The sequence below is a fragment of the Chrysemys picta genome, chromosome 18, assembly GCF_011386835.1.
Source record: "Chrysemys picta bellii isolate R12L10 chromosome 18, ASM1138683v2, whole genome shotgun sequence".
NCBI classification, from domain to species: Eukaryota; Metazoa; Chordata; order Testudines; family Emydidae; genus Chrysemys; species Chrysemys picta.
Genome location: NC_088808.1, coordinates 22,931,467 through 22,958,499, shown reverse-complemented (window position 1 = coordinate 22,958,499; position 27,033 = coordinate 22,931,467). Strand labels below are relative to the sequence as shown.

Below are 27,033 nucleotides of genomic sequence, written 5' to 3'. Positions count from 1 at the left end.
TGCCTTCACTAGCAGGACCAAGTACTGATTTTGCCCCAGATCCCTAAGTGGCCCCCTCAAGGATTGAACTCACAACTGTGGGTTTAGCAGGCCAATGCTCAAACCACTGAGCTATCCCTCCCCCCAAAGACTTCACACATCTTCATCCCAAAGACTATTTCTGTTCCTGTACATAGCACCCCCCATACCTGTCAAGAGGGTGCCTATGGCCGTGTTCAATATCCCTCTGCCAACACCTAAGGGATCCTCAGATTCTGGTGCCGGACTCCTTCACACTGTTCCATTGATCTGCTCACATCCTCAATCACAGTGCTGCCAATGTACCCCAGTGCTAGGAGTACAGTACATTCACACGTCTGTCAGTGCACTTCAGTCCTGATCTGGAGACAACCACAGCTACAACCGCCTTGGGCCGCCACAGCTTTCCGAGTGAGATTCATCTCAATCTCATTCAGCACCCTTCTCTAGCCAGTCCTAGGATCCAATTATGCAACCATATGGCAAATCAGTGACTCAATAAGCATCAGCTAACCAGGCTCACCTGATTCCACACACTCCATCACCAACATTACCTGCGTATCCCGGTAGACAATGGCAAAGGAAGCCGTTAACCAGATCGGTGCAGCACCCTCCGTTCTGACACGGCTGAGACTCACATTCATCAATGTTAACAGAGCAGTTCTCCCCTTTGAAAGTGAAAACACAATCCTGTTAGGATCATTTCAGTAAGTCCAAGCAGTGGCTGTGTGCACATCCCCTGCAGGGGGAATCTTAACATCTTCTTGCACAATTCTTTGCTCTTCTTCAGCAGCTTTCATCCAAAGATGCAAAGTGCCCATTACAAGTGCTGCTTGTCCCTCAGTACCCACCTGGCAAGCAGGTATCATTAATCCCCATTTATGAAATGTAGACGACTAAGGCATCGAAAGGCTAAGTGATTTACCCAGGGCCACAACACAAGTCAGTGGCAGACATGAGATCAGAACCCAGGAATCCTGATTCTGGGACCCCTGTTCTAATAACTAGAGAAAACTCCCTTCTATAGTTCCAATTTTCCCCCTAAACCCACCCACACCCCCCAACCCCACACCCCCCAACCCCACACTCCTATAAGCTCTTTAAAAAACACAAAGGGCAGTCTCTGCTGAGCATCCCTAGAGCCCTTCACAGGCAGGGAGAATTGCCTGCCCATCCCAACTACACGAAAGGTTGCTACAAGAGCAGTCACTACAAGGGGAGGCTTAAGACATTACCTGGGACTCCAGGGGACTAATAGCTTCCTCCAGAGGGGGAATGCCCCACTAACATATTGCAAAGACAAATTTTGCTTTATGCCCATGGGAGGGGCCACCAGGGCTATTTTGCCATCTGCCCAGCTGCAGGGTACTGAACAGAACATTAGGGAAGGGGGTGGGCTATTGCACCAGCCAGGAAATCAGGGCCTTGAGGGCTATGGCCTTCCGGGTAGAGGGTGTGGTATTGGTTACACTCCCACTGCCATCTGCAATATGCACATACAGCAAAGGAGAGCCACACACTCCTCATCACGAGGCAGCTGCCCAGCCGGAACCATCTTGCTCTGCTCCACGTGGGTGGCTCTTGCTGCAGATGGCTCCTCTCCACTCCCTGTGACCCAAGCTGTGCAGTTCCTACCAGGGGGTGCTGTACACAGCCCAGTGGGTAGCTCACCTGAAAAACCGGTCTGGCACCAGCAGAGGAAACCTGCAGCTTGACTATAGCTGAACTTGCTGGGGAAGTCATGTCGTGTCCCATAGTAGGTTTGGTTGGAGCGCTCAAAGCACACGCCTCCATTGTGACAAGGGTCTGCAGCACACTCGTCCACATCTTCCTCACAGCGCTGCCCTGTGTAACCTGCCAGGCAAACACCAGAGCTAGTTTGATATGCAAACTAGATACGATCAACTCAGGATTGAATAAGGACTGGGAATGGCTGAGCCATTACAAACATTGAATCTATCTCCCCTTGTAAGTATTCTCACACTTCTTATCAAACTGTCTGTACTGGGCTAGCTTGATTATCACTTCAAAAGTTTTTTTCTCTTACTTAATTGGCCTCTCAGAGTTGGTAAGACAACTCCCACCTGTTCATGGTCTCTGTATGTGTGTATATATCTCCTCGATATATGTTCCACTCTATATGCATCCGAAGAAGTGGGCTGTAGCCCACGAAAGCTTATGCTCTAATAAATTTGTTAGTCTCTAAAGTGCCACAAGTACTCCTGTTCTTTTTACCAGAGCTAGCAAAACGCAGGACTTCCTTGGAAGGGAGACAGAAAACTAACCACCAAGATACTACAGCTGCCAATAAGGGAGCAAGTTTATGTGAGCCTGAGACACTGCAACTCATCTAGCACAAAGCAGCAGGGCCTGGCACACAGCACTAGTGTCAGAGGCAAGAGCCAGTCAATTCATCTCGCCCAGGAGAGCACAGGATAGAAAAGGCCTGGGCTTAGGAAAAGGGAAATTTCAGGCAATGCAGCAGAACACATTTCCCTGCTGTGAGACCTTCATGCCAGTGGAAGATTCTCCCGAGAGAAGCAGTGGGAGCCCCATCACTTGGGGGTACTGAAAACTAGACTCATACAGTATAGAGCCAGTTTTGCTCAGGGCCACCTAGCAGGTCCTCTCCACCACTGAATACTCAGACTGCAGGAGAACGAAGCCATTTCCCTACTCACCTGGCCAGCAGGCACAGCTGTAATTCTTGACACCCTCCAGACAGGTAGCATTGTTCAAACAGGGCTGGGAAGCGCACTCCAGGATATCCCGCTCACAGTGTTCCCCTTCAAAGCCTGTGTCACTGCAATCACACTGGTAGCTAGGGGGACACAAAACACCACCACAAGAGCTCTTCAATCCCAATGCCCCGTCCCCTCCAAGGTAAGAGCAAACAAGCTTATGGGGCCCACTTGCTAACCCTCATGTCCACCTTGCAGAATTCCTCACCCACGGGCTGACAGAAGAGACGGTCCCATCCCCATAAACAGAGCATCCTTGCAAGAAATTAGTGGCAAGGCGGGTCAGCCTCTGAGATCTACATAGTGCACATGAAAGGCGAGGATCAGAAACAGGGATGCTCTCAGTCAAGGAGGGTGGCCGCTCATTTAAACTGCAAATAATTTTCATCGCGGAGCAATAAGAGACAGTAACAGGAATTCTTTCAAGCATCTCTGGGAACTCTGCTAGTGGAAGGCATCCTTTGGCATTAACACCCCCACTGAATGGCTCTTAGAATAACTTCAGTTTAACAAAAAAATAATAGCAAGCAGAGTGGGGGAGGGAGGAGGAAACACTTAAAGAGCACTGAGCCCAATTCATCCTTCATGCTCTGAAGTCAATGACTTGCACCAGGCAGGTATCTCATTGGCTCATGTCAGATATCTAATCACTGAAATGCAAATGACCACAGGAGCGTGCATCCCTCACCTGTCAATAAGGTCATGACATATCCCTCCGTTGATACATGGTTGGCTTGCACATTCATTGATGTCCACCTCACACTGGATTCCCTCATAACCTGGTGCACAAGCGCAGGTGTAGAACCCAATGTGGTCAGTGCACGTGCCCCCATTCTGGCAAGGGTCTGAGTCACATTCATCTATTTCAGCATCACAGTTTACACCTTTGTTACAAAAGAGAGAAACATCCATGTTATGGATTTGGTGGGAGTTCTGGGCTGGGATCACAAAAGCAATGATATGAAACCCACTCTGCTAGAATACAGACATGACCATTTATAAATTCCCGGACAGCAGACAAGCATGCAAATACTAAGAAATGCTTAGTTTATTAGTATTTGCAGCCAAGTCTATCTTGGGACGACTTATGGGTTTTGCTTTTAAATCAACAAAACTGAGAATAGTTTGCAACTGTTGTGAATCTCTAGCATAAACTTATATTTGATTTGATTGAATTAGTTAATTCCATCAGCATTTAGCAAATGAATTACACTTCCAGGATGAGACATAAAACCAAGGTCCTGCTCACTTACATTCATTACAAAAATCCCATAATGCTTTATTTTGGGGTGGGGGCAAGTGGTAGGGTGTGAATTGCAGTGTTGTGGCCAAGTTCAACCATTGATATTTACATTCTGTGGCACAGTGTTCCCCTTACAGTTTGGGTTACATATGATATTCTTCATTCTGCATAGCTGCTGTGTTCCACCACAGAGGCGGCTGCATTTCAGTGGTTGGTGAAGTGATCACTGTATATGCTTTACCCTCCTCCCAAAAGTATTATGAGGTTTGTAACTTGCTTTCAGGTCCTCAGAAGGGAGGTGCTGGAGAAGTACAAAGTATTAGTTATAGTGGTACTAGCAATAGTAATGGTCTTATTCATTAAGTATTAATAGCACTAATCACAGCAGAAACGTATCCATTATCTTTGTCTAATGTCATTTCGTCAAAGGAAATCTGCGAGAGATCCCATAGCAACCATCCTGCCACTTTCCCACCTCAATGAACTGCCCATAGCCTGACATCACCCCTCAAAGTAAGCCCCTAAAATGGCACCTGCCAATCCATCTAATCCTCCTTTCTGACAGAGGCTCACTATGCCGCAGACGTGGCCACCCTAATCCTAAAGGAATGTGGGCCCCATAAGCTGCCAGATCAAAACCTGTCAATCCTCACGTCAAAACTTCCCTCTCCAAAATTTCAGCTGCAAGTGCCAGGAAATGCTCAGCCTGTGAGGACCAGTGGCTCTGGGAGGCTGCAAGACCAGGGCAAGAGGCCGTGATGCAAATCCTCATGTCCAGCTTCAAAGTCACCTAGAACAGCACATGCTGCTGCAGCACCCTAGGCTGTTTTACCCCTTACTGACACCAGCAGCTCCTTCTGGGGGAACTCTCAGTCCTGAACTAGGGACTTGGCAGGGAAGTGAAAGGGAAACTGATGGGCAAACACTGAGTTGTGTTTTACACTCTAAATCTAAGGGTCATTTTAAGCCCTAAACAGCGCCTGCTCCTGAGTGGGTATTTTCCCCCAGCTCTGCATTTCACCAGAGTGTGACTCAGTCAGTGACTGGATGCCTGAGAGGCAACAACTCCCCACTCCATTTGTAATCTGTAGCCCAGTGACCCCACATTCCTTTATAGCAACATAACTCCTGAAACGCCTGTAGCCTGTGACAATGGGTAAGGCTGGGAAAGGTCATGTGCCGGCTGGTACCAGGGGGAGGTGGTTGCAGCATGGACTGCATTCCATTCTGATAGCTGGGCTGGGGGAGAGGAGACCCTTGCGCCGCTGCCTCTGCAGATAACTCACAGGTGCAGATTACACAGTGAGTCATCACCAGCACAGTTGAACCTCGAAGAAATAACTCAGTAGAGTCATATGCAAAATACTCTCAGAGTTTAACAGAGCTGGAAAAACAAATCCACAACTCATAGCTACTCCACCCCAGAGCCTTCTGCCCTGGAAAATGCCTGAAAGACAGGACAAAATGCCCTGGGCCAGTCTGATAGAGACTAGTTACACCCCTGAACTCCAATAAGCTTATTCTTCCTAAAGACAAATATGTCTCTCTCTCTGCGCGTCCCCTTAACCATGCCTTCACCAAAGCCAATCACATCAACATCACCGCTGGGAAACCAATTCTCAACCCCCTCCCCATCCCATAACCCCAGGAATCCAAACCATACAACATCCACATCATCCCTCGACCATCCCCCCAAGAACCCAAGCCCTCTCTTTCAGGCCAGCCAGGCCTAAGCTAGTACACACGTGCTCCCCAGCACACCAGAAGCTCGGGACATCAGACAGAGGCTCGGCCTCACAGCTGTAACAAAAAGGCAGAGATGAGAAGCTCTTTGGGGCAGGGACTGTGTCTTTTGCTGGTGTTGCCACAAGCAGGTGCATTGATGGAGCTGCACAAACAGCAATAAATAACCCAACTGAAAGACTAATATGTGAGCGTGAAAGGTACCTGCATAGCCGGGGACACACTTGCACAAATAGTGATCCATCTCATTCAGGCAGGTGCCATTGTTTTTACAGGGCCGGGATGCACACTCGTTGATGTCTATTTCACAGCGGTTTCCTTGGAACCCAGGCACACAGAAACAGTTATACTCATTCACCCTGTCTAGGCAGATGGCTCCATTCTGACATGGGCTGGAGGCGCACTCGTCGATGTTATCTTCACAGTGGGCCCCAGTGTGACCAGGTTGGCAGCTGCAGGTATATATCCCGGCACCCTCGATGCAGGTCCCGTTATTTTGGCAGGGATGGCTAGAGCACACAGATAGTTCAGTGCGGCAGCCTTCTCCATTTGGTCCCGTTTGGCATCGGCAGATGTATCCATTTGCACTATCTACACATTCAAAATGAGGCCCTTTACAAGGGTTGCTCTCACACTCATTAATATTAACACTACACTCAGTACCTGTGAAGCCAGGCCTACAGATGCATTCATAATCCAGGAGTCCCGCAGTTTCACGGCATATCCAATTTGGGGGACATTTGTCCACAGCACACACAGAGTAGAGGAATTCACAGTTTGTGCCCATGTATGCCACTGGTTGCTGTGGGCAGAGGCACCTGTAGCTCCCCTCCACATCCTCACAGCTTCCCCCGTTCTCGCAGGGGAATGATGAACAACTGCTGGCAGTTTCAGAGCCTGATGTTCCTGTTGAGAAAGGAGACTTCCTGTTAGTCTGGGCTAGCAGCACGGAGGAACCCAATGGGGTCCTCCCTTAATCACTGTACACAGTAGATATCTCAGTATTAATAGGGCTGCACTGGCCATTGTTCACAAATATCCAGCCTCCTCCCATGGGCATTGGATTAATTATTTGTAGTCGGGGGAAGATAATACATGCTCCCCTTTGGAAGGCATTTATCTGCATTCACAGCTGAGAGGCGCTGTTACATCTCCAGTTGTTTTTGGGCAATCACATTACATCAGAGAACAAATTGGCTTTTCTCCCATCTGTGCCTGGCCAGGGGGCTGTAACCTTTCCGCTCAGCCACAGACCTTGCTCCTGCTCTCCATGCCTGCGTCACCGTGAGATTAGAGACTATTGCAATAAGATCAATTTAAATCCATTCCCAGGATGAAGCTGGTGCACATGCAGTGGCCCTTTAGTTAGTATTTTTATTGGCAGCACATGATACTGGTGCTCTAAGATCCGCACTCTCTGCTGAGTGGTTTCAGGGGCTAGTTTTGACCTTTAAAGCCCAAAAGAGCCTGAGACCTTCATACCTGAAAGATGCCTCTCCCCCTGGGTACACTCTCTCTCTCTCTCTCTCTTCCTCCTCTTGCCATCTTTCCTCTTCTTGCATTCCCCACCCCTCCTACACCTCTGCCTCTAGTTATTTGGCTAAATCATCCATTTAACGTGCGCACTCTTAAACCAACCTGATGGAACTCTGCTCACACTTGTTTACATCCTTTACATATGTTTTCTCCACCCTTTCCATAGATAAACTTGATGCAATTTCCCTTGATATGAAGGGAATCTACGACCAAAATAAGTGGCAGAGGTGAGCTACATACCAAGGCCTAGTCTTCACTTACCGGCTGGTCCGGCGGCACGCCATCGATGTTCTGGGATCGGTTTATCGCGTCTGGTTAAGACGCGATAAATCAATCCCGGATCGATCCCGGAAGTGCTCACAGTCGGCGCCGGTACTCCAGCTCACCGAGAGGAGTACGCGGCGTCGACGGGGGGAGACTTCCGGCCACGTCTGGACCGCGGTGAGTCCGGACTAAGGTACTTCGAATTCAGCTACGTTATTAACGTAGCTGAATTTGCGTACCTTAGTCCGAAGTCCGGACTAAGTAGTTAACTAACCACAGGCCAGCTGACCTTATCAAGCCTGCACTGATTTACAGCTCAGCACCAAGGAGCTAGCTTTGCTCCCAATTCCAGCCATCCCGCACTCCCAAGGAATGTATTTTTCTTAGCCAGAACCCCAGTGAGCAGAAGCTGCGTCTATAAATGTTCCAAACTAGCCTATTTCACACACAGTCTTTGACCACAAGAAGAGCAACCCAATAATCACTGGCCAAACACACTATGCCTCAAAGGGAAAGGAGTGATTTCTTGCTGCAGTGAAGCCAGTGATGGGTGAGGCCATGAGGAGGAGCAGATAACGCTGGAGACACGCAGTGGGCTTGGGGTATTATGGGACCAAGCGGAAGCTCTGCTTCAGACAGGGGTTCCCAGAATCTGGGCATGCTCAGAATTAAATCTTGGGTTCAGCTCCCAATATTCAATCCAGATTCTCCAAAGTTTGGGAGGTTTGGATCTGAGGGAGGGCTGTGTTCATTCCCATTCCTAAGACCTTGTTACCCATTAGCAGCAGGCTGTTGTGGCTAAGAGAAAGAGGTCCTTTCCAGACTAAACAATTCTACCCCCCAGAAATGTGACAGGACAGGACAGAACTGCAAATCTAGCTGATCCAGGTGAGGTTACACAGGGCATTGGGCAAGGAGTGGGGCTAAGGGGAACAGAAAGAATGTTTGCTGTCTTCACTAATGAAAAACCAGACTTGTCTTTGTTGTTTCCCTCCATCCAAGATGCTGTACATTTGCCAAGCCAAACAGTGGAGATACCTGTCATTGGTGAGCGAACAAAGTAGGGGAGTCCCCATTTGTCTTCCCTCAGCACTCACTTTCCAGGCCATTTTTCCATTGAGCAATCAAACTGCAGATGGAGGGTGAAGATGACCTATGGGATCTAGGGTTGTCCTGCCTGAGTAGCTGCACAGGAGGCGGCCAGAAGATGGGAAGAAAGGGAAGCCAGATGTCTGTCTGTCTAACCATCTCTCTTCCCCCATAGGACTATACATACAATATGACGGGGGCTAATTTAGCTACAACTAATCAGGAAAGAGATCTTGGAGTCATCGTGGATAGTTCTCTGAAGATGTCCACGCAGTGTGCAGCGGCAGTCAAAAAAGCGAACAGGATGTTAGGAATCATTTTAAAAGGGATCGAGAATAAGACGGAGACTATCTTATTGCCCTTATATAAATCCATGGTACGCCCACATCTTGAATACTGCACACAGATGTGGTCTCTTCATCTCGAAAGATATATTGGCATTAGAAAAGGTTCAGAGAAGGGCAAGTAAAATGATTAGGGGTTTGGAACGGGTCCCATAGGAGGAGAGATTAAAGAGGCTAGGACTTTTCAGCTTGGAAAAGAGGAGACTAAGGGAGGACATGATAGGGGTATATAAAATCATGAGTGGTGTGGAGAAAGTGAATAAGGAAAAGTTATTTACTTGTTGCCATAATATAAGAACTAGGGGCCACCAAATGAAATTAATGGGCAGTAGGTTTAAAACAAATAAAAGGAAGTTCTTCTTCACACAGCGCACAGTCAACCTGTGGAACTCCTTGCCTGAGGAGGTTGTGAAGGTTAGAACTATAACAGGGTTTAAAAGAGAACTAGATAAATTCATAGAGGTTAAGTCCATTAATAGCTATTAGCCAGGACAGGTAAGGAATGGTGTCCCTAGCCTCTGTTGCCAGAGGGTGGAGATGGATGGCAGGAGAGAGATCACTTGATCATTACCTGTTAGGTTCACTCCCTCTGGGGCTCCTGGCATTGGCCACTGGCGGCAGACAGGATACTGGGCTGGATGGACCCTTGGTCTGACCCAGTATGGCCATTCTTATGAGAAATAGGCTGTTTGATGTTGAGGGTAGGAAGGGGACTCCAAGAGCTTTTTGTAATTCACTTTTCACCCTGGGAACGGCACACAAAGGGTGCCAATTCAAGGGAAGTGTATTGGGTGCAGTCAGAGCCCCCTTCAAAACTGGGAATGTACAGTAATTTCCCAGATGAATCGGTGTATTTATGGGTGACCCCCCACACACACACACACATATGCAGGCTTTCAGCTTTGAGGCCTATCATATTCAGGCAAGTGACAATACAAAAATACAGAAAGGAGGAGGGGAAAATAGGCCACTGATGTGAGAAGTTTCTTTGCATTTAAAGTAAGCACATTAGCGTATTAGCAAGGGCTCAGGGCTGTGCCACTCTAGCTAGACCTCAGCCAGATGCATTATCATTTGAAAGCAAGAGTCAGTGGTCGGAAAAGAGACCTGGCAGCCTGGAGTTCTCCAATGGTAATGATGTCTTTGACAGAGACTCCCTGTGGCTGTTCCTGGCCATGTCACCACCCCTCTGGCTCAGATTCCAGGAACCCCTCTGTCACTGGGAAGACTCTAGTTACTTATGCACCTGCCGGGGTGGGATGCTAATGCTTGTAAAGTGCTATGTAAATGCAGAGTATTAGGAACGAGAGAGGTTTGTAATGTTGTTAATACTCCCTCATCCCTCTCCTTCCTGCATTTTCCCATATAGGCAGAGCAGTGAAATGCACAACAGACCTTTACTGAACGCGTCTAATATGCTTGTGTAGGCTTAAGGATAGCTGATGGTGTCAGCCCCCCTGGGATTAGACCTACCGCCCCTTTTATTACAGTTTCCATTGGTGGGGGCGAAGGACCTGTCTGGTGGGGGCGAAGGACCTGTCTGGTTTCAAGATTAAGTTAGATAAGTTTATGGAGGGAATGGTTTAATGGAAAAACATGATTTTAGCCAAATGAATACCGTGCCTTGGTAGGTAAATAGCATAATGGCCAATGAGGGTCAGGCTGGAGACTCTTGCCTACATGCTTGGGGTTTTACTGATCGCCATATTTGGGGTCGGGAAGGAATTTTCCTCCAGGGTAGATTGGCAGAGGCCCTGGAGGTTTTTTGCCTTCCTCCGCAGCATGGGGCAGGGATCGCTAGCAGGAGGGTTCTCTGCCAATTGAAGTCACTAAGCCACAGGATTTGGGGACTTCAACAGCAGAGTCAAGGGAAAGGGTAGGGACGGCTTTGTGGCCTGCGACATGCAGGGGGTCAGACCAGATGATCATAATGGTCCCTTCTGACCTTGAAGTCTATGAGTCTAAGTCCTTTATGAGAAAAGGAGACAGTCACACCCTAAACGGAATTTTCCATAAGGGCCCCTTTATCAGATCTATCCCTGTATCCATGATGTGCTCTGATAAGACAGAGCAGCTTAAAAACGTACAACAGTATTTCACTCCCCAAGAAATCCCGATACTCCTTCCCGCCAGCCAAAGCTCAGACAGTGTCGGTCACTGTCTTCTTGCTTTAATTACATACAGGGGTAAAGCCTAAGAGTCTTAAATGTCAGGTCAAATCAATCAGAACTGTTATAAACGGTGCAGCAGGTGAACTGGGTGGGAAATTATCTTGGACCAGCCGATTCTGATGGGATTTTGCTTCAGTGTTTGGGGGTTACTTTCATCTGGGGAGATAGGCCTGTGTCCTTGCAGAAGCAGCATACTCTGTCCCGTACAATTCAAATGGGCTTCATGACCAGTTACGGATATTTTGCAGTTGTCTGTAAGATAAACCAGTCTACTCTCTTTAGAGAAAATAAAGGCTTCAGTTCAGTGAACTTCAGACTGGGATTTACTTGCAGAAGTTTAGCAAACCTATTCAGCTGGGAGGGATGTCCTGGATTCACTGACAAAAGTAGCCCATCCACAGTGTAAAATAAAAGGACAAGGCAGCATGCACACACACTTGGTGCTGCTTTTTGATTAACAGATCTTCATTCAGCTCCAGATCCCAGCTTGCAGAAGATTCCACAACCGAGAGGTTGGGAAAGCCAAGACACTGCAGGCAGGTTTCACACATGTGGGATCATGATGTGGCATTTGCAGACTATTTTGCAACAGAAAAGTGCATATGTTGGAAATGACCTTCTGAGTGAACAGTGGCCACAGAGGCAGACTCAAAACTCATGCAACCGTAAGCCAAATCTGAGACATAATTACCATCCCTGTTGAGACAGTTCCAACTTTATCTAGCATTGTAGGTCCTGGGATCACTGGCATTTGGAGCTAACCTTGTTTTCAGAAGCCAGTGTGTGCCTGGTCCTTTGTCCAGTCAACTATCTTACTGTATTATCCTGGGCTACCTACAGGAAGGAACAGACCTCCAAGAAATTCCAGCAACTGCAGCGGAGCCAGAACTCAATCGACCAGCAGATTTGTACAGCCCAGAGATCACGCTCAGCTCGCTATCCTCAGTCCTTCAGCCACACAACCACTAGCCCACGACGACCCATTTTAACATCAGGCTCTTGGCTAAAAATCCATCAGGCACAAACGTCATGATGTCACTTCCCTGCTGACCTTACACATTCTCCCATTCATGCCTTCATTAACTTAGGCCATTTTTGGTCATGTTTGCCTTGCTCCAATGCATTTTATACATGCCCACTAGTTATTTGTGTCAGTGGCTTTCTATCAACTCACCACCCCCATCAGTTCCTCACTCCCTTTGTACGCAGAGGTGCCCCAAAGCAATTTATCACAGCCTTCAGTTTACAAAAGCCTGCTTCAGCCCTGACCTCCTAATTCCTCCCTCCCAAAGACTGCCATGGTCCCAAGCCTCCCTTGGGGAGCGGTGTGTGTCAGGGGGTACTCAGGAATCTACAAGGTTCCTTCTCATTCCAGCAACATCTACCCCCCGTTCCCCTCCTGCCTCTCTCGTGATGTTGGAAAGTGCTGCTGTGCATTGCACTGTCCAGCACTCCCATTATTCTGCCATCAGCCCTTTTATTTACAGATTCCCAGTCAGGCAGAAAACAGAGATGACGAAATCTGCCTGGAATCTGCTATAGCAATTAGAGCGGGGAGCTGGGGAAGCTGTTTTGGAGCAAGGATTCATTTGGTGGCAGACATGAGCCTTTGTTTGTGCATCTAATGAGCAGCCAGTCTCAACCTGCACCTTCCAGAGGCTGGGAGCACAGTCCCTGCCAGAGACGGGATTAGGCCCACTGCATGTTAAACTAGCTGCTCCGACCGCAGAACCGGATGCTGGTCCAGGCAGGAGTCCCATCTGCATTCAGAAAAGCTACTTCCAGTAGCGACTGTCCAAGAGCAGAGCTGGGTGTCAGAATGGACGGAACCTAACAATGCAAGAACCAGTACTAGCACCATGCCATTGGTCTCTCTCGGACTGCAGTGCATGCACCCCCAGGGCAGCGTGGGACAGGTCACGTTCCAACACAGCCAGCAAGGACTGGCAGCAGCAAAGTGTCTTTGCGAGCTCCAACCAGGTGTGTGCACTTTTCTGCCTGCATGAACAGAGACAGATCAAGAACTACCCCCAGTAGAGCCCGAGTTAGGGGTAACGTGCCCTCTCTTTTTCACAACAGACAAAAGGCTGTCCTAGAGTCTTCCCCGCCTCTCTGGCTTTGGTTCACCATGTGACTATGCTGCTCATGAATTTGTGTGGCTCATGAAGACTCACTTGGATCATAGAGAAAAGATTTGATGACAAGTACAGGGTCCCCATGGCTACACACAAGAGCTGTGAGCATGGAGCAAACTCACCTGCAGACACTTATGGAGACAGACGCAGTTTGGAGCTTCCTTAAGGAGCTGAAAGGCCTTTCCTGACCCATCACAGAAAGACAGGAAGGTTTTAAGCAGCCATAACATGTTACATTCTCTTCCTAGCTCATGCTGGTTAGTGTCATGGCCTAGGACCCAGCTCTATGGATGGCCCTCACCACCAGTTGTTGTGCTGGGTTGTTTAACCAGTTATCTAATGTAGGATGGATAGCCAGTGTCGTTCCTGTACTAGTATAAACTAGCAATGGGCCATGTAGTAGTTAAACTATGCTTAAAAGTGACAGCCCCCTCCTAGCCTAAGAGTTTGCGGAAGACTGCCTTGATGGGAGCGGGTCAGTTTAGGAGCAGACTGTTCCAATTCCTTAGATTTAATGTAGAAATAAATTGTATATTTTGTCACCTCTGCCAGATGAATCAGAACTGATCAAGTGTGTGTCATAGGCCCTATACCACTAACAGCAAATCTCCATCCCTGCTTGACAGTTCTCATCTCCTAACACAGCAAGTAACAGTACTCATGGTTCCAGACAGCAGATCAAACTGGCCACCTCGAAAGCTGATACTGGTGACAGCTAGGACAGACGTTGCAGAGATCAATACAGGATCCCTGGTACACAATGGGATCTACAATTGAGAAGATAAATGTATAGAAGAGCTTCCACTCCTTTGGCAGAGCTCACAATGACATGGGCAGTTCAGTGGCACTACAACATGTGTGTCTGGGCAGCACATATCTAGCTCCTACCAGAGCTCTCCCAGTAGAAAGTGTTCAAGTACAACCTCTCCTTCTAACAAATGAATCCTGAAAACATCTCAGTACATTCCTGCTCCTGTAAAGGTCAGCCTTTGGACTCCAGTACACTTACAGATTCAGTTCTTCTTGCTGAAATAGCCATTATTTCCACACACGGTAGATTATAAGTGAAAGGTGAAAAAATACATTCAGGAGGCTAATGGCCAAGGCATGGGGTTGTCACACTTACAACATTAATAAATAGGCAAGAGTACTCAACTACTGTGAAGAATAATTCAAGGCTCAAGCCTAAACAACGTGTCAAGACACAAAAAACAGCTCTTATTCATTCATTCAATTCAGATTTATCTTACAGATACAACGAGCCACAGTCTGCTCTTGGTTACACTGCTACAAGTCTGAAATAACTCCAATGATTTTAATTGTTACTCCAGATGTGCACCAGTGTAACAGAGCAGAATTTGGCTCAATAGATGCAGGAGGTGAAATCAGTGGGAGTTTATCATTGACTTTAATGAAGCCAGGAAGAGGGTCTTTTTGCTATGTGTTTGTACAATGACTATCACTCTGGGACCCTGATCCACAGTTGGACCCCAGGTGCTACACCACCACAAATAAGTAAATATAATTAACCACCAGCTGCCCTGAATGATACAGAGGTAATGGATTTAGGGAGTGTGAAACAGTAATTTCCCACATCAAAGACAAACCTGGGTTGGTTGTCTCTATAATCCTTCTCTTTAGCACGAGGATGCTGGTCAAGGAGACAACTAATTAGCTGGTAAATAGAGAAAATTAACAGAGTGAGAATTCTCAAGACCAAGGAGAAATGGATTTTCTATTCCATCTCTCTCAAACCACTAGAGCCCCAGAAGTAGCTCAGTCCTCTATGGGACTCTATCGATCACTGCTGCTGAGAATTTCATTAGTGCATTTGTTTTATGTATTGAAGGTTAAACACACACAAATCACACTGGCTTGGAGATTAAGTGACTTGGAAGTACAGTGCCCACAGCTCTACTTTAACATTTCCTATGAACATTACATTTTCCTCTTATGCGAACACTGGTGTCTCTTTCAACCTGATCAAGGACAATACTGGCTTTTCGACTACAAACTTCACTATAAAAAAAAAAAGAGAGAGGCTGACACAATATACCTATTAATTTTTATATTAATTATTATTATTAAGAGAGCCAGCTCAGAAGATGGAATTTCAGCAACATGTGACCAACTGAACACAGCAGTTTTATTAACTCAATTGAGATCACCTGACAATTGCATGGATGGTCTGCAGCATTTTCAATACTTGAGCTGGTGTCAAGTAATCAGAATACTAGTTAGCCTCCTGGAGAAAGGTCACTTCTCAGTCAGTCAGAGATTCCACACGTGCGTCCGCTTCAAGAATGTGCTCCTTGTTAACTCTGGTTTTGGTCTTTTCATTGATCGCTGCCAGGGACACACACGTTATATCTTCTCTGTTTTGTTAATGAACAATTATGAATACGCATGCGGTGTTAATTACCATAGTGAATAAATTAGCCTTCACTGTTGCATCATACAACAACCATTGAAACATGCTCAAAATCAAACTGCTCCACAGATTCATAGTCTGCGAAGATTTAGACACAGAAGCCATAGACGTTTTATGACTTTCTATGAAAGACACTGTGGCTAGATTAAAAATGACATTTTGGACTTTCCTTTGATGGGTCACAGGAGGAACACTCTCTCTGATAATTAGAAAGTGAAACCTGCTGTAAAAAACTTGCTAGAGCACCACCAGCCAGCCACCCTACTCTGAAGTGAAACTGGAGGAGGCTACATTTCCCTTTAGAAATAGGTTCCTCTCATTTAGGGGTGGATTATGATGAACGTCAAAGGCTAAAACAGAGTAGGAGTCAGATATAAGGCACTTGTTGAACTCCTTCAGTGCAGATCTTGTGATGTTCTGCCCCTTTAAATGTTTGAACACGCCCCCCTTCCTCCTCAGTGCAAAGCCTCACTTCATGTTGCTTTCAGTTTTGAACCTGAATAATAAAGTCTCCAGCAGCCAGCCACGTTTCTGCCAGCTGCCTCTGTATCTATCTCCTTCTCTACTGGGTCCAAATAGAATAGATCTGGGATTGCATTTAAGTGTAGCTTTCAAAGGAATTTTTTTAAAGATGGGGTTTGTGGCCTTTTATATTTCTTTGGGACAAAAAGACTCCCGATAGGGCATTTTGGTATTGTTCTTCTATTCTGTTTTTTCACTTGATAAATATTAGGAATATCTAGTCTGAGTTTGCAGGATGACTTCCGGGGGGTCTTAGAGATGTGTGGTGTGAACTCTCATGCCTGGATTGTAAAGATGAGAGAATATTTAACAAATGTTTTTCTTCCTCCAAAATGTTCTTTTGTCATTGGAATTAAATGGGTATTAAACCTCTCCCCACCAAACAAAAAACAATTCCGCCACACCCCATAAAACCCAGATTTTAAAATCTGACTAAAAGTCTCTTACCCTCTCAATCTCTCAGGTATCAGTCCCTGGTCTCTTGGGTTGTCATGATGGTTTCAGAGTAGCAGGCGTGTTAGTCTGTATCCGCAAAAAGAACAGGAGTACTTGTGGCACCTTAGAGACTAACAAATTTATTAGAGCATAAGCTTTCGTGGGCTATGGCCTACTTCATCGGATGCATGTAGTGGAAAATACAGTAGGAAAAAAAATATATATATATACATACACACACACACACACACACACACACACACACGCAGAACATGAAACAAATATATATGTCTGACGAAGTGGACATTCACCCACGAAAGCTTATGCTCCAATACATCTGTTAGTCTTAAAGGTGCCACAGGACTCTGTTACTTTTTACAGATCCAGACTAACACGGCTACCCCTCTGATACTTGACACTATAAGGAGGTGATCAGTTAAGGTGAGCTTTTATCAGCAGGAGAGAAAAAAAACCTGTTTGTAGTGGTAATGAAAATGGCCCATTTCCAGCAATATTACACTAGTTCAACAATTCTTATGAAAGGTCTTCCAAGCTAGATGGGGTCTGAATTTCCAATGTAAAAAACAAAACCCAGAAAAGAAGAGACATTTCAGGCCACCGTTACCTACCATAAAGAAGAAAAAAGGAAAGACATCAGTATTCTCACACACTTATGCAAGTCACTATTAGGAGCAGAGAACATGTCAAGTTACCCCTTTGTTCTTGACAGGAGTTTGCACATTTACTCTCTTTCTACAGAAGGAAGGGGTTGTGGGACCTGTAGTTCAGATAAAGCAAGATGAGGGGGATCTGAGGAAATTGGAGAAAGGCTGGCAAAGGAGTGCTAGAAAGGAATGCAGCGAAGTCTCTCTTTTGAAAAATAGCATTAAATGTTATTATCCTTCCCATTGTTTGCAAAACCCTATTAGCAGTTTGAAAATAACTTGGTTCCTTGCAAGTTTCTCTCTATTCAACAAACATCCCCCACAAGCAGCCCATTTTGAGCAGAGCTGAAATAAATACAATTTAACCTTTGGTGCCGAGATCTCTCTGCTCTGGTATCCTGTTAGCACAGCCTGGAGAAGTGTGTTCTATTAGAGACGGCCACCAGCAAATGCTTACGCACACCGGAAGGCAAGGGGTCACTTCACAGAGCCTCAACTCCCTGTTCCAGAGATGTCTCTTTCCACAGTATTCATTCCTGAAGCATTCTATAGCACTCACTGAGCTGAGTGGCTGGACATCAAACACCCTGCTCCCTCTCCAGGCCCAGGAGGACACCTCCTTCTTCACTTTGTATTAAAATAAGTTACAAAAAATTTTAAGTTGCTCAAACAGAATCACCCACTCAGGCTTAGTTTCCAGCAGCTCCAATTCACAGTAAGGACTAAGGAGCCTGATGAAATGTTCAGGTTCCCAGCCAGTTACCCAGATGCCAGCAAATGGACATTTATGGTTTTACAATAGATTCTTTATCCAAGAAGAGGCCATGGTCAAGAAGGACAGCAATTTAAAGTACACAAATAAGACTTTCGTTATCCAATAGAAAGCGCCCACACTTGTTATAGCTCCTCCCCCGAGAGCACCATCCTGGCTCCGAAGTGTCCCTCTGACTTAGCTACAGGACTCATAAATCATGCTTCAGGGGCCACGATACGCATTGCTTAAAGCAGCTTCCATTCTCAGGTAATCCTGGAGATGCCCTAGTCCTAGAACCATACCAGCTTATAGTTGGTATATACAGGCATTTCTGAAGAGCTCACCACAGGAGTGTACCAACACCTTTCTTATCATAGTTATTACATACTTAATACCTTCAATACTATGCCCTTTAGAAACACTAACTAGCTTCACAACGCCCCTGTGAGGCAAGCATTATCCTTACTGTACAGTGGGGCACCCAGAGATTAAGTGACTTGCCCACGGTCACATGAGCAACTCACAGCACAGCCAGGAAAAAATACAAGAAATTCTGATCCCCAGTCTCCTACTCTAATCACTGAACGAACATTCTCTCCAGTTAGAGATGAAGGACAGTCCAGTGCTTAGGGCACTAGTCTAGGGCTTTGGAGACCTGGGTTCAACTTCCTGCTCTACCACAGATTCCCTCTGTGACCTTGGGCAAGTTACTTAGCCTCTCTGTGCCTCTACACTTTATCTGTACAATGAAATATCATCACTGCTAGGCCTGACAGAGGTGCTGCCAGGATAAATACAGAAAAGATTATGAGGCACTTTGATACCATGGTGATGGAGCCATATACATACCTTTTAGTATTACAACAAGATTTTCTAGTCCTACAAAGTTCTAAATGGAAGGGATGAATCACTGACCGCAGCAAGTTTGTCTCCCTGGGAACAGAACTCCTGAATAGGGAGCATCATGCTTGTGTGGGCAGGAGCTTTGCTGAGCTGGCCCCTTGTGTAGGTGGTGGTGTAGGAGAGGAAGCAGGTGACATGCTAGGGGTAGGGCTGGATGCTCCATTCTCAAGTTTGAGTCAAAAGACCCTCTTCTCACAAACAATGGAGCTGTTAATCTTCAAGCTCATAACCCTCTACTCATTACGTCGAAACAAAGGCTGGCACTGGGAAGCTCAGACTCGTGGGGTGGGATTGCTCTTCAAAAATGTATTTCCAGGAACAAAGAACTTCAAACAGAAATGGGGGGGGGGGGTTTCCTATTGATGCTTTGCTGCTAAGTCACCAAACTGATGAAGAGCGAAGGTTGACCCCCACCAACCCTAACGTGTCCTCCAGTCAGTGGGCTGGGGCCACTGAACATCGTAGGACACCAGAATTTATTTTATGTACAACATGGAATAAGAGAATTATCCTCTTAATGATGTACGGATAGGAGCAAATCACTTTAGCTCGCCTGCATCAAGCAATCGTAATAAGAGGGTAACTCACAGGAGGTGCTGGGAAGAAACTTGGTCACATCACCAATATGGGACAAGGTTACAAAAAAGTCAGACCTCCATCACATGGCCAGGTTAGTGTCCATTGGCTCCAGCTACAACCACCACCCCAGTGATCAGCTCCCAAAGGACAGAGGAAATTAAGGCCTGGGATTGTACCCATAGGTACTTTGGCTTGCAAAGATAACTTAAATCCACAGGCAAACACAGTCCTGCTTCCATTCAAGGAATGCCAAGCACTTTTTAGACACCCATTAATAACCCTCCGTGACATGGGTATTCTCCCCATCTTACAAATAGGGAAACCAAGGCAGAGAGTCCCAAAGTGATTGACCTTCCCATGATCACAAGGGGCTTGCCCAAAAGCCAAGGCAAAACCTTAACCCAACTCGAAAGGTCTGTGAAGGTACCATTTTCACACCTTCACAATGGCATGTGCCATGCAACAAATTCATAAATAAATGAACAAAGCTCCCTGCTCCTCCACAGTGGGGAAAGTACAAACAAGGCTATTCAAATCAAGTTACCAACTTGGGGCCAAGTTCTGCCTTCAGCCATACTGCACGCAGCTCTTGTCACACACAGGGATGCAAGGGCAACATCTGTCTCCTCTTAGGAATTGGGAGGTGATGCTAAATGAAAGTATCCCCCTCTTCTGGACTCCTCTGACAGAGCTCACACCCTGGGAAGGCTGACCAGGGCTTTAGCTCAGCAGTTCTCGAGATGCAGCCTGGAATCTATTGTGCCCATTAAGTGTTGATTCTAAGTCACCCAGTTTTTTAAATGCCCTTCAGCTTTTTACAATAATGGGGTTTGACCCTGTAAAGTACTAAGCACGTCTGGAAAGTGTTGGATGTGCTCAGTTCGGAGTCACTGTGCACCGGAGGGGCTCATACCACACCCACATGCAGGAGAGCTCTCTCTTTCTTTGGCACTTCCCAATTTTAGCAGTTGAGACTGTTGCTGCCTTTGGCCCCTTAAATGTCATCCTAACATTAACCATGCACAAGGTACCTGCAGCTTCAAACTCCTCCAGACAGCTCCACTGATAAGTACCATCCAACCTGGTCTCAAAACACTCATTTAACATTCCAACAGGGGATCAGCAGACATTGGGGTTATCAGCCCAGACGTCACCTTGTTTCCTTCATGTTGGAGGACACCTTCAACACAGGATAAAAGGGAGCCTTTTAGAGAGTTTAATGTTCTATTAAAATTGAACACAATAGTCTCCACAAACAACAGGAAGTTACAGCAGAGTCAGGGTACTTATGGAGTGGGGCTTTCAGCTAGTTATCCGTCTCTGAACATTGGCTTGTGCATGTGCCCTGTAATTGGGGATCATTTTTATCCTGCTGCTTTGTTGGGTGGAATCTCCCAGCAAATAGACACAAATTACCACAGATATAGAAGGAAAGGGACTGGTAATCAGAATGCCTGGGGACTATTCTCAGGCCTGACGGATAACTGTGACGCCTTGGGCAAATCAGTTTCCTTTTGTGCATCAGTTTACCCATTTACAAAATAGAAAAAACAATTATGCGCCTCACATGGGTGTCAGGAGGTTTAATTAACCTGTGTGAAGAACTTGGGAGTACTTTAGATTAAAGGTATTATAGCAGTAAAGAGCTTGATATTTTATACACATACACGATGCAGAATCTCGCTTATGTGCTAGAAGTGTTACAACTAGCTAGCAAAACTCAGATCTCTCAAGCGTCCAAACTTTCATTCCCCTGCTTATATCTGATTTGAATTTAATAGACTTTACAACATGATGCCCCAGGACAAACTGCCAAGTGCATTAGTGCACAATCTTTCGTGCAGCTCCAGGCTCAAGAAAGTTACCCATTTCAACACATTCCAGTTGTGGCATCTGTTGCCTCAAAGAGCCTCAGGGAGCAGGAGAAAACATAACAGGACAGAATAGGAGCCCCTGTGGTACGTAGGGCTAGGCACTATGCCTGGTGTGACTGAGGAACTAGTACTGACAATGGGAATGCGGTTCCCGCCTTACCCCCAGGCAAACTCTTCCTGAGATACAAGGACCACAAAGGATGGCAATATTCAGAGTCCAAGCAGCACTGGTCTGATTTTCCTCTCTTTCTGCTTTTCCCTCCCAGAAAGTCACTGGACTGAGACAGCACAATGCCCACCACCCGGGCGGGGGCTGCCAGAAAGACGAGGAGACATAATGCACCAGGCTCAGAGACTCCTAGGCTGTAATGTGGCTTTTAACTGCTGGCAAGGGCTGCACACAAGACAGATAGCATCTCCATGTGACATGAGTCTGAAGAGAGCTAAGTACTGGAATGTATGCTCTCCCTCCCATTGCAAATGTTTCCTGGAGGGAGGGGGACAGGGAGTTTATATGCTGTAGCTCCCAGTTTCAACACCTTTGTTACATTGAGTGCACAGCTCTAAGAGGGATTTAGCCATATTCCACTCAATTTTTTTAATATGATTTTTTAGGAAGAGATTACTAGATGCTTAAAAATGTCTATTCTTTGTTACAAAAACTATTTAAGATGTAGGACACTGGTGCATCATGGAATAAATACCTTATGGGCATGGAATGGCCATCATCGTATCTGTGGATTTCCCTAGCTTTAATATTATTTCAGTTTTGCTTTCCACCATCACCATCTTTCCGGACAGAAGCTACAGACCCAAAAGTTTTATATTCCCTCAATTATATTTCACCTGCCCTGTTCATTTCAGCAATTGGACAAAAAGTCCTGATACAACCAGGAGCCCAGAGTAACAGGCCTCCCAGTGGCAAAGAGACAGCAAATGAACTAGATGAAACCTGGAAGCGACAGAAGGGAAATGATGAAAATCCTAACTCAGTGCAACTTCTACCAGTTACGAAGGGCGCCTACTAATCAACCCAACACTTTCTGCTCCAGTAAGAAGCCCAGGCCGAAGGTAAAAGGGGAAACTCCCCAGGTACCAGAGCCACACTTAGAGCAAAAACAACAGCGACAGAACCCGTGAATAAAGGAATGGAAAGAGTTATGTTGCCATAGCAACAGAAAGGCATGTGCTTATATTAGTAAATCCCTGCTGACCTCCACTGATCTTTCCCTATCCTGGTCAGTGCAAGGGATTAGCAGAAGGGCACACTCTCTGGCCTGTTCCCAGGATCCACTCACTCGGAAGGAAGCAGGGCAGCCCTGCAAGGAGCTTTAAAGCGGAAGATCTCCCTTCAACCTCCCAAGTCAGCAATGGGCACAACAAAATCAGGTTCTTCCTTCAGGAACCACGTGGGACTCTTACAGCAGCCACTCTAGGCTGTTAGGAGAGCTCCTTGGGAGTACCTTCAAGGTGCATTCTGGGCTCTTCCAAAGCTCCTTGGCAGGCTTGACACAGAGGAGATAACTCAATAAACCTATGCCACCTCTAATTCTGTGGGCTTGACAAAAATCAAGCAAAACTCTTGCCGTTAATCAGTTAAGCACCAAAGAACATGGCCTTGAAATTCTTCCCAAGTGCTGACATGCTGTGTAATTTGCACTGTTGCTGGTTTGGCCTTAACGATTCCATATCCTGTGTTGTTCTTATGGGAGCCCATCACATGGACTTCAATAGGTAACTTCTGTTCAGATTTGTGCAAATTGGATGCAGGCCTGAAGTCTTTCCAAAAAACCTGTACTTTGATTAAAAACCACCAACCAGCAGATGAGCTGAAGGGGAGGGAGGGGCCTGCCTTGTACAAGGAAAAGGTGGGCTTGATCGTGCCAGCTTGAACAGAACAGAGTGATCGGTTCTTTTGTTGGTTCCCCCAGTGATCAGGAGAGGTGCTGCTGAACTAATGTCTCCTTCCACAAAAACTTTTTTGCTTGACCTTGCTGGTCTCATTCATATGTCATCTCACTGCCAGAAACTGGACAATTCATCTGCTTTCGTGGCATCACTGCCCACTCTGTGTCCCAGGAGCTGGACAGCCTGTTTAGCTGAGGCTTACTGGGCACTTGCTACACATGACAGATCACAGGAGAGAGATTTGAAGAGAATCTCCAACGATTATGATGATTGGTTAAAATTCTTCCTCCCCATTTTCCCCATAGCAACTATTCAGGCTTTTGTACTGTTGTTCAAATAGAATATAAAGGAGAGAATCTGCAGTGAAATGGAGGGAACATGCAGGTTGAAATACCATCCACTGGCTGAATCTAAGTGTCAGTCATACCACCTCAGCCTAGGCTCTTGTCATATCTCACAGGCTCTGCTAAGCTGGGTATGGTACTAGCACAAGAGACCTCTACAGGAAGCCCAGCGTCATCTAAAAGTAGTGCCTGCAATTCAGTAGGCAATTTCTCTGAGACAGTACTGAATCAATGGCCCAGCATCGTGCTAGAGAGCCCTCACTGCTACAGGCATCTTTCAGAGGAGACATTAAACAAAGGGCCTGACTACATGTGGTCTTTCAAAGAGCCGATGGCTTTTTGGCAGAGCAGGGGTGCAATCCCAGTGCATTAGCCAAATTCCAGTTTGAGTACTAATTAAAATACTATGGGCATGATTCTGCTCTTCAGTACCCCTGTACATCAAGATTACCTCCACTGAAGTCAACAGAGCTAAATCTCCGCAAGTGAGATCGGTATGGAGTCCTGCTTGACCAAATTCTCATTAGCTACAGCTTCACTCCCTGACTTGGAACTGCAGGGCACTTTTGCTGTGCCCTGTTAAACAGCTGCCAGGTTCCAGAGGTGGCTGCATTTTAAAGGCTGGGGGAATGGCCAATATATCAGTTTATTATATTTGTAGAGTGCTACTTTAAGGCCAAAGCACAGGACTTCTCACTGGGAAGCCTGGGCTGAATTGCCAGCTCAGCCACAGAGTCACTTAATGACCGTGCCTCAGTTTCCCCTTGTAAAATGGGAATAATATTTACCTACTTCAAAGGAGAAGAGTGATAGTTCCTGGCTCTCTGCCTTTTGACTTGTAGCAAATCACTGGACAGAAGTGCCAAGCATTGGGTAAGAATCCACAGGGAGACCAGTGCCAAAATTATGGATCAAAATATTAATAGGGTTAATCAGAGCTACTGCACTGCAGGGAATTAAATCCATTATAAACACAGAAACAGATAGCCAGCCAGTCTCTGTCATCTGTCTATTGTTTAATGTGCATCTGAAGATGTAACTACTTCTATTATCAAGTTTCCATGATTTGTGGAAGGGTGCTAGAGCTATAAATCCCTGTTTTATGGTAGTTTTGAATATACTGCACTAGTAACTCTTTGATCTTTCAGTTCCTATTGCACCCCAGTATTTCCCCTTAATAAACACACCTCTGGGCTGACCTTCCTGGTTTACACATTCTCTGATCTCTCAGCCATTTCCACAGATCAAACGCTGGAATAGGGGTTTTCCTGTGTATTCATTTAACCAAAGTGGCTCACAAGCTTTAATTTCTAATTCCAATCTAAATACATTGGCAATCAACACAGACAATAGTCAGACTGTTAAAAAGGGAGCATTGCTTTGAACAGTGTTTAAGATGTAAATTGTGTGTATGTCAGAGCTAATCTCAAGAGCCTACCCTAGAGGAGATAACAAACCCAGAGAAGAGACGTTTGCCTGCAAATGTCCTTCCACAATAGGTTTCCAAAGCATTTGCCAGACTAAAGGTATGTGAAGTAAGGTGCCTGTTTAATTGCGTGGGACAGAAAGACATGGAAGTTGGGTTTTAAATCCGCTTTCCCAGAATGTACTCTTCAAGACACCAAATGAACTACACCAATATTAGCTGAGAGCTACTCTGTCTCTGCCCATACTCCAGGAAGCAGCAGAACTGGGCTCATGTAGACAGCCGGCATCATTACCCTCAGAGTTTATTCCAGACGTGAGACCTTGGAGCTAATGCGGGTCTGATTGCTTCACGGAATGGTCTAGTGGTTACAGCTAGGAACTGGAAGTCTGGACCCCAGGATTAGTCTCAACCACTCTTACTCTGTGACTTTGAGCAAGTCACCCAGCTTCTCTGTGCCTCAGTTTCCCATATCTGTAAACTGGGGATAATTATAATTACCTGCCTCACAAGGGCAAGGAGGGACTTTTTAATAATGTGCTTGGGAATCCTGAGGCGAAAGGTGTTACAGAAATGGAAATCATTTACTATTAAATCTTCTGGCAGAACTCCCTCTGTAAACGGGAACAGTTTGGGTGTCTGGCTTGTGCTGTGTTTTACAAGTGGATTTCTAAATAGGGCACCCACTCCCACCCTAACAAAAGAGAGAGGGATGTCTTCTGCAGGTTGTTGCTCCAAAGAAGGGCCTTGCCCAAGAGAGGGAGGATATCAATGCAAAGGCAAAACAGCATATATCCCCAAGGAGCATTCCATCCCTGACAGCCAGTACTGAGCAATTCTCTATATGCAATGGGCCTTCCTTCTGCACAACACAAAGCCATCGTAATTGCTTCACACTTTAAACTAGTAGCTATGGTTACTGGACACAAAAGACAGCCCCCCCTGCTTCCCTGTGGCCAGAGGAATTCCAGGCACTTGGAGCCAACGCATCAGACAAAGAAGTTAGTACAAAGAAGTTAGTACGGAAGAGAGAAAATTCAGGGGGGAAAAACAAAACAGTTCAACTCAAACATTAAGGTGTCTAACAGTATCAGAGCAAGGTAGATGCAGGAAGGCTACTGGGGTAGAACTTTTAGGGGCATGGAAAGAAGTACTGAGGTTTCAACAAACTTGAAATAGGTCCTAGTGCTGTGAATAAAACTAGAAGGCTCAATTAGATAGAGTACGGCAGGAAAAGGGCACACCGAAATCAATAACTGTGTTTCCTAGTTCCCTGTGTTTTACCCTCACTTCTATGCATCCTTGTCACCGACTGCTGCTGCCCTAATGGAGACAGGACCTTATCCATGCATTGGCCTGACAGTATTGGGGAGGACTAGGGAGGTCAGTTCAATCCCCATCTTCCTTCCCAGTAAAAGGCTTGGCATGTTCCTGACATGACATGACATGACCTTATAATCCCTAGATGACTAAACCTGATGTCTAGGCCCAGCAGATCCCCAGACACCCATTTCAGAAGAAACAGGGAAGCCTATTTTCCAGAGCATGCAAGAAATTAGACCCAGGTGTGAGTGTATCTTAAGCCCAGGAGCAGAGCCGCTTATGCACCTCTAGAGGCTCATCCCAGCTCTAAAGGTATATTTCCCCAGCTCTGAAAGAAAGTCCAAAAAGCCCCACCAATATGATACAATCTTTGGGCATCTCATCCCTCTCTGTATCTTACAGAATGGATCGAATTTGTTAAAGGTTTCTAAAATAGAACCTTTCGCCTCCTACCCTTCTCCTCCTACATTATGTACCAGAACTACCTGCCAACAAAACACACATTACTCATCTCCTGGGATGCCCCACACCACCACCAAATAGACTTAAAATAGAAAGTATAAGCTATTCCTGTGCATTTGTTCT

At 46.1% G+C, this 27,033-nt stretch overlaps 1 protein-coding gene across 16 annotated transcripts in view; it reads right to left on the bottom strand.

The window, feature by feature from the left end:
• The window catches only part of CRB2 (crumbs cell polarity complex component 2), an 84,089-nt gene that overhangs the window by 31,272 nt on the left and 25,784 nt on the right, over positions 1-27,033 (bottom strand). For 8 of the 16 annotated variants that reach the window (XM_065571981.1, XM_065571984.1, XM_065571980.1 and 5 more), the window contains 6 exons: positions 20,605-20,753; positions 5,950-6,651; positions 3,448-3,643; positions 2,700-2,839; positions 1,690-1,872; positions 573-686 (listed from right to left, as the gene is read on the bottom strand). In XM_065571981.1, the coding sequence (XP_065428053.1) occupies positions 573-686; positions 1,690-1,872; positions 2,700-2,839; positions 3,448-3,643; positions 5,950-6,651; positions 20,605-20,680 (1,411 nt within the window). In that variant the 5' untranslated portion in view covers positions 20,681-20,753. The remainder of the gene's footprint in view (positions 1-572; positions 687-1,689; positions 1,873-2,699; positions 2,840-3,447; positions 3,644-5,949; positions 6,652-20,604; positions 20,754-27,033) is intronic. The other 8 variants (XM_065571978.1, XM_065571987.1, XM_065571986.1 and 5 more) reach the window with 2 other exon arrangements.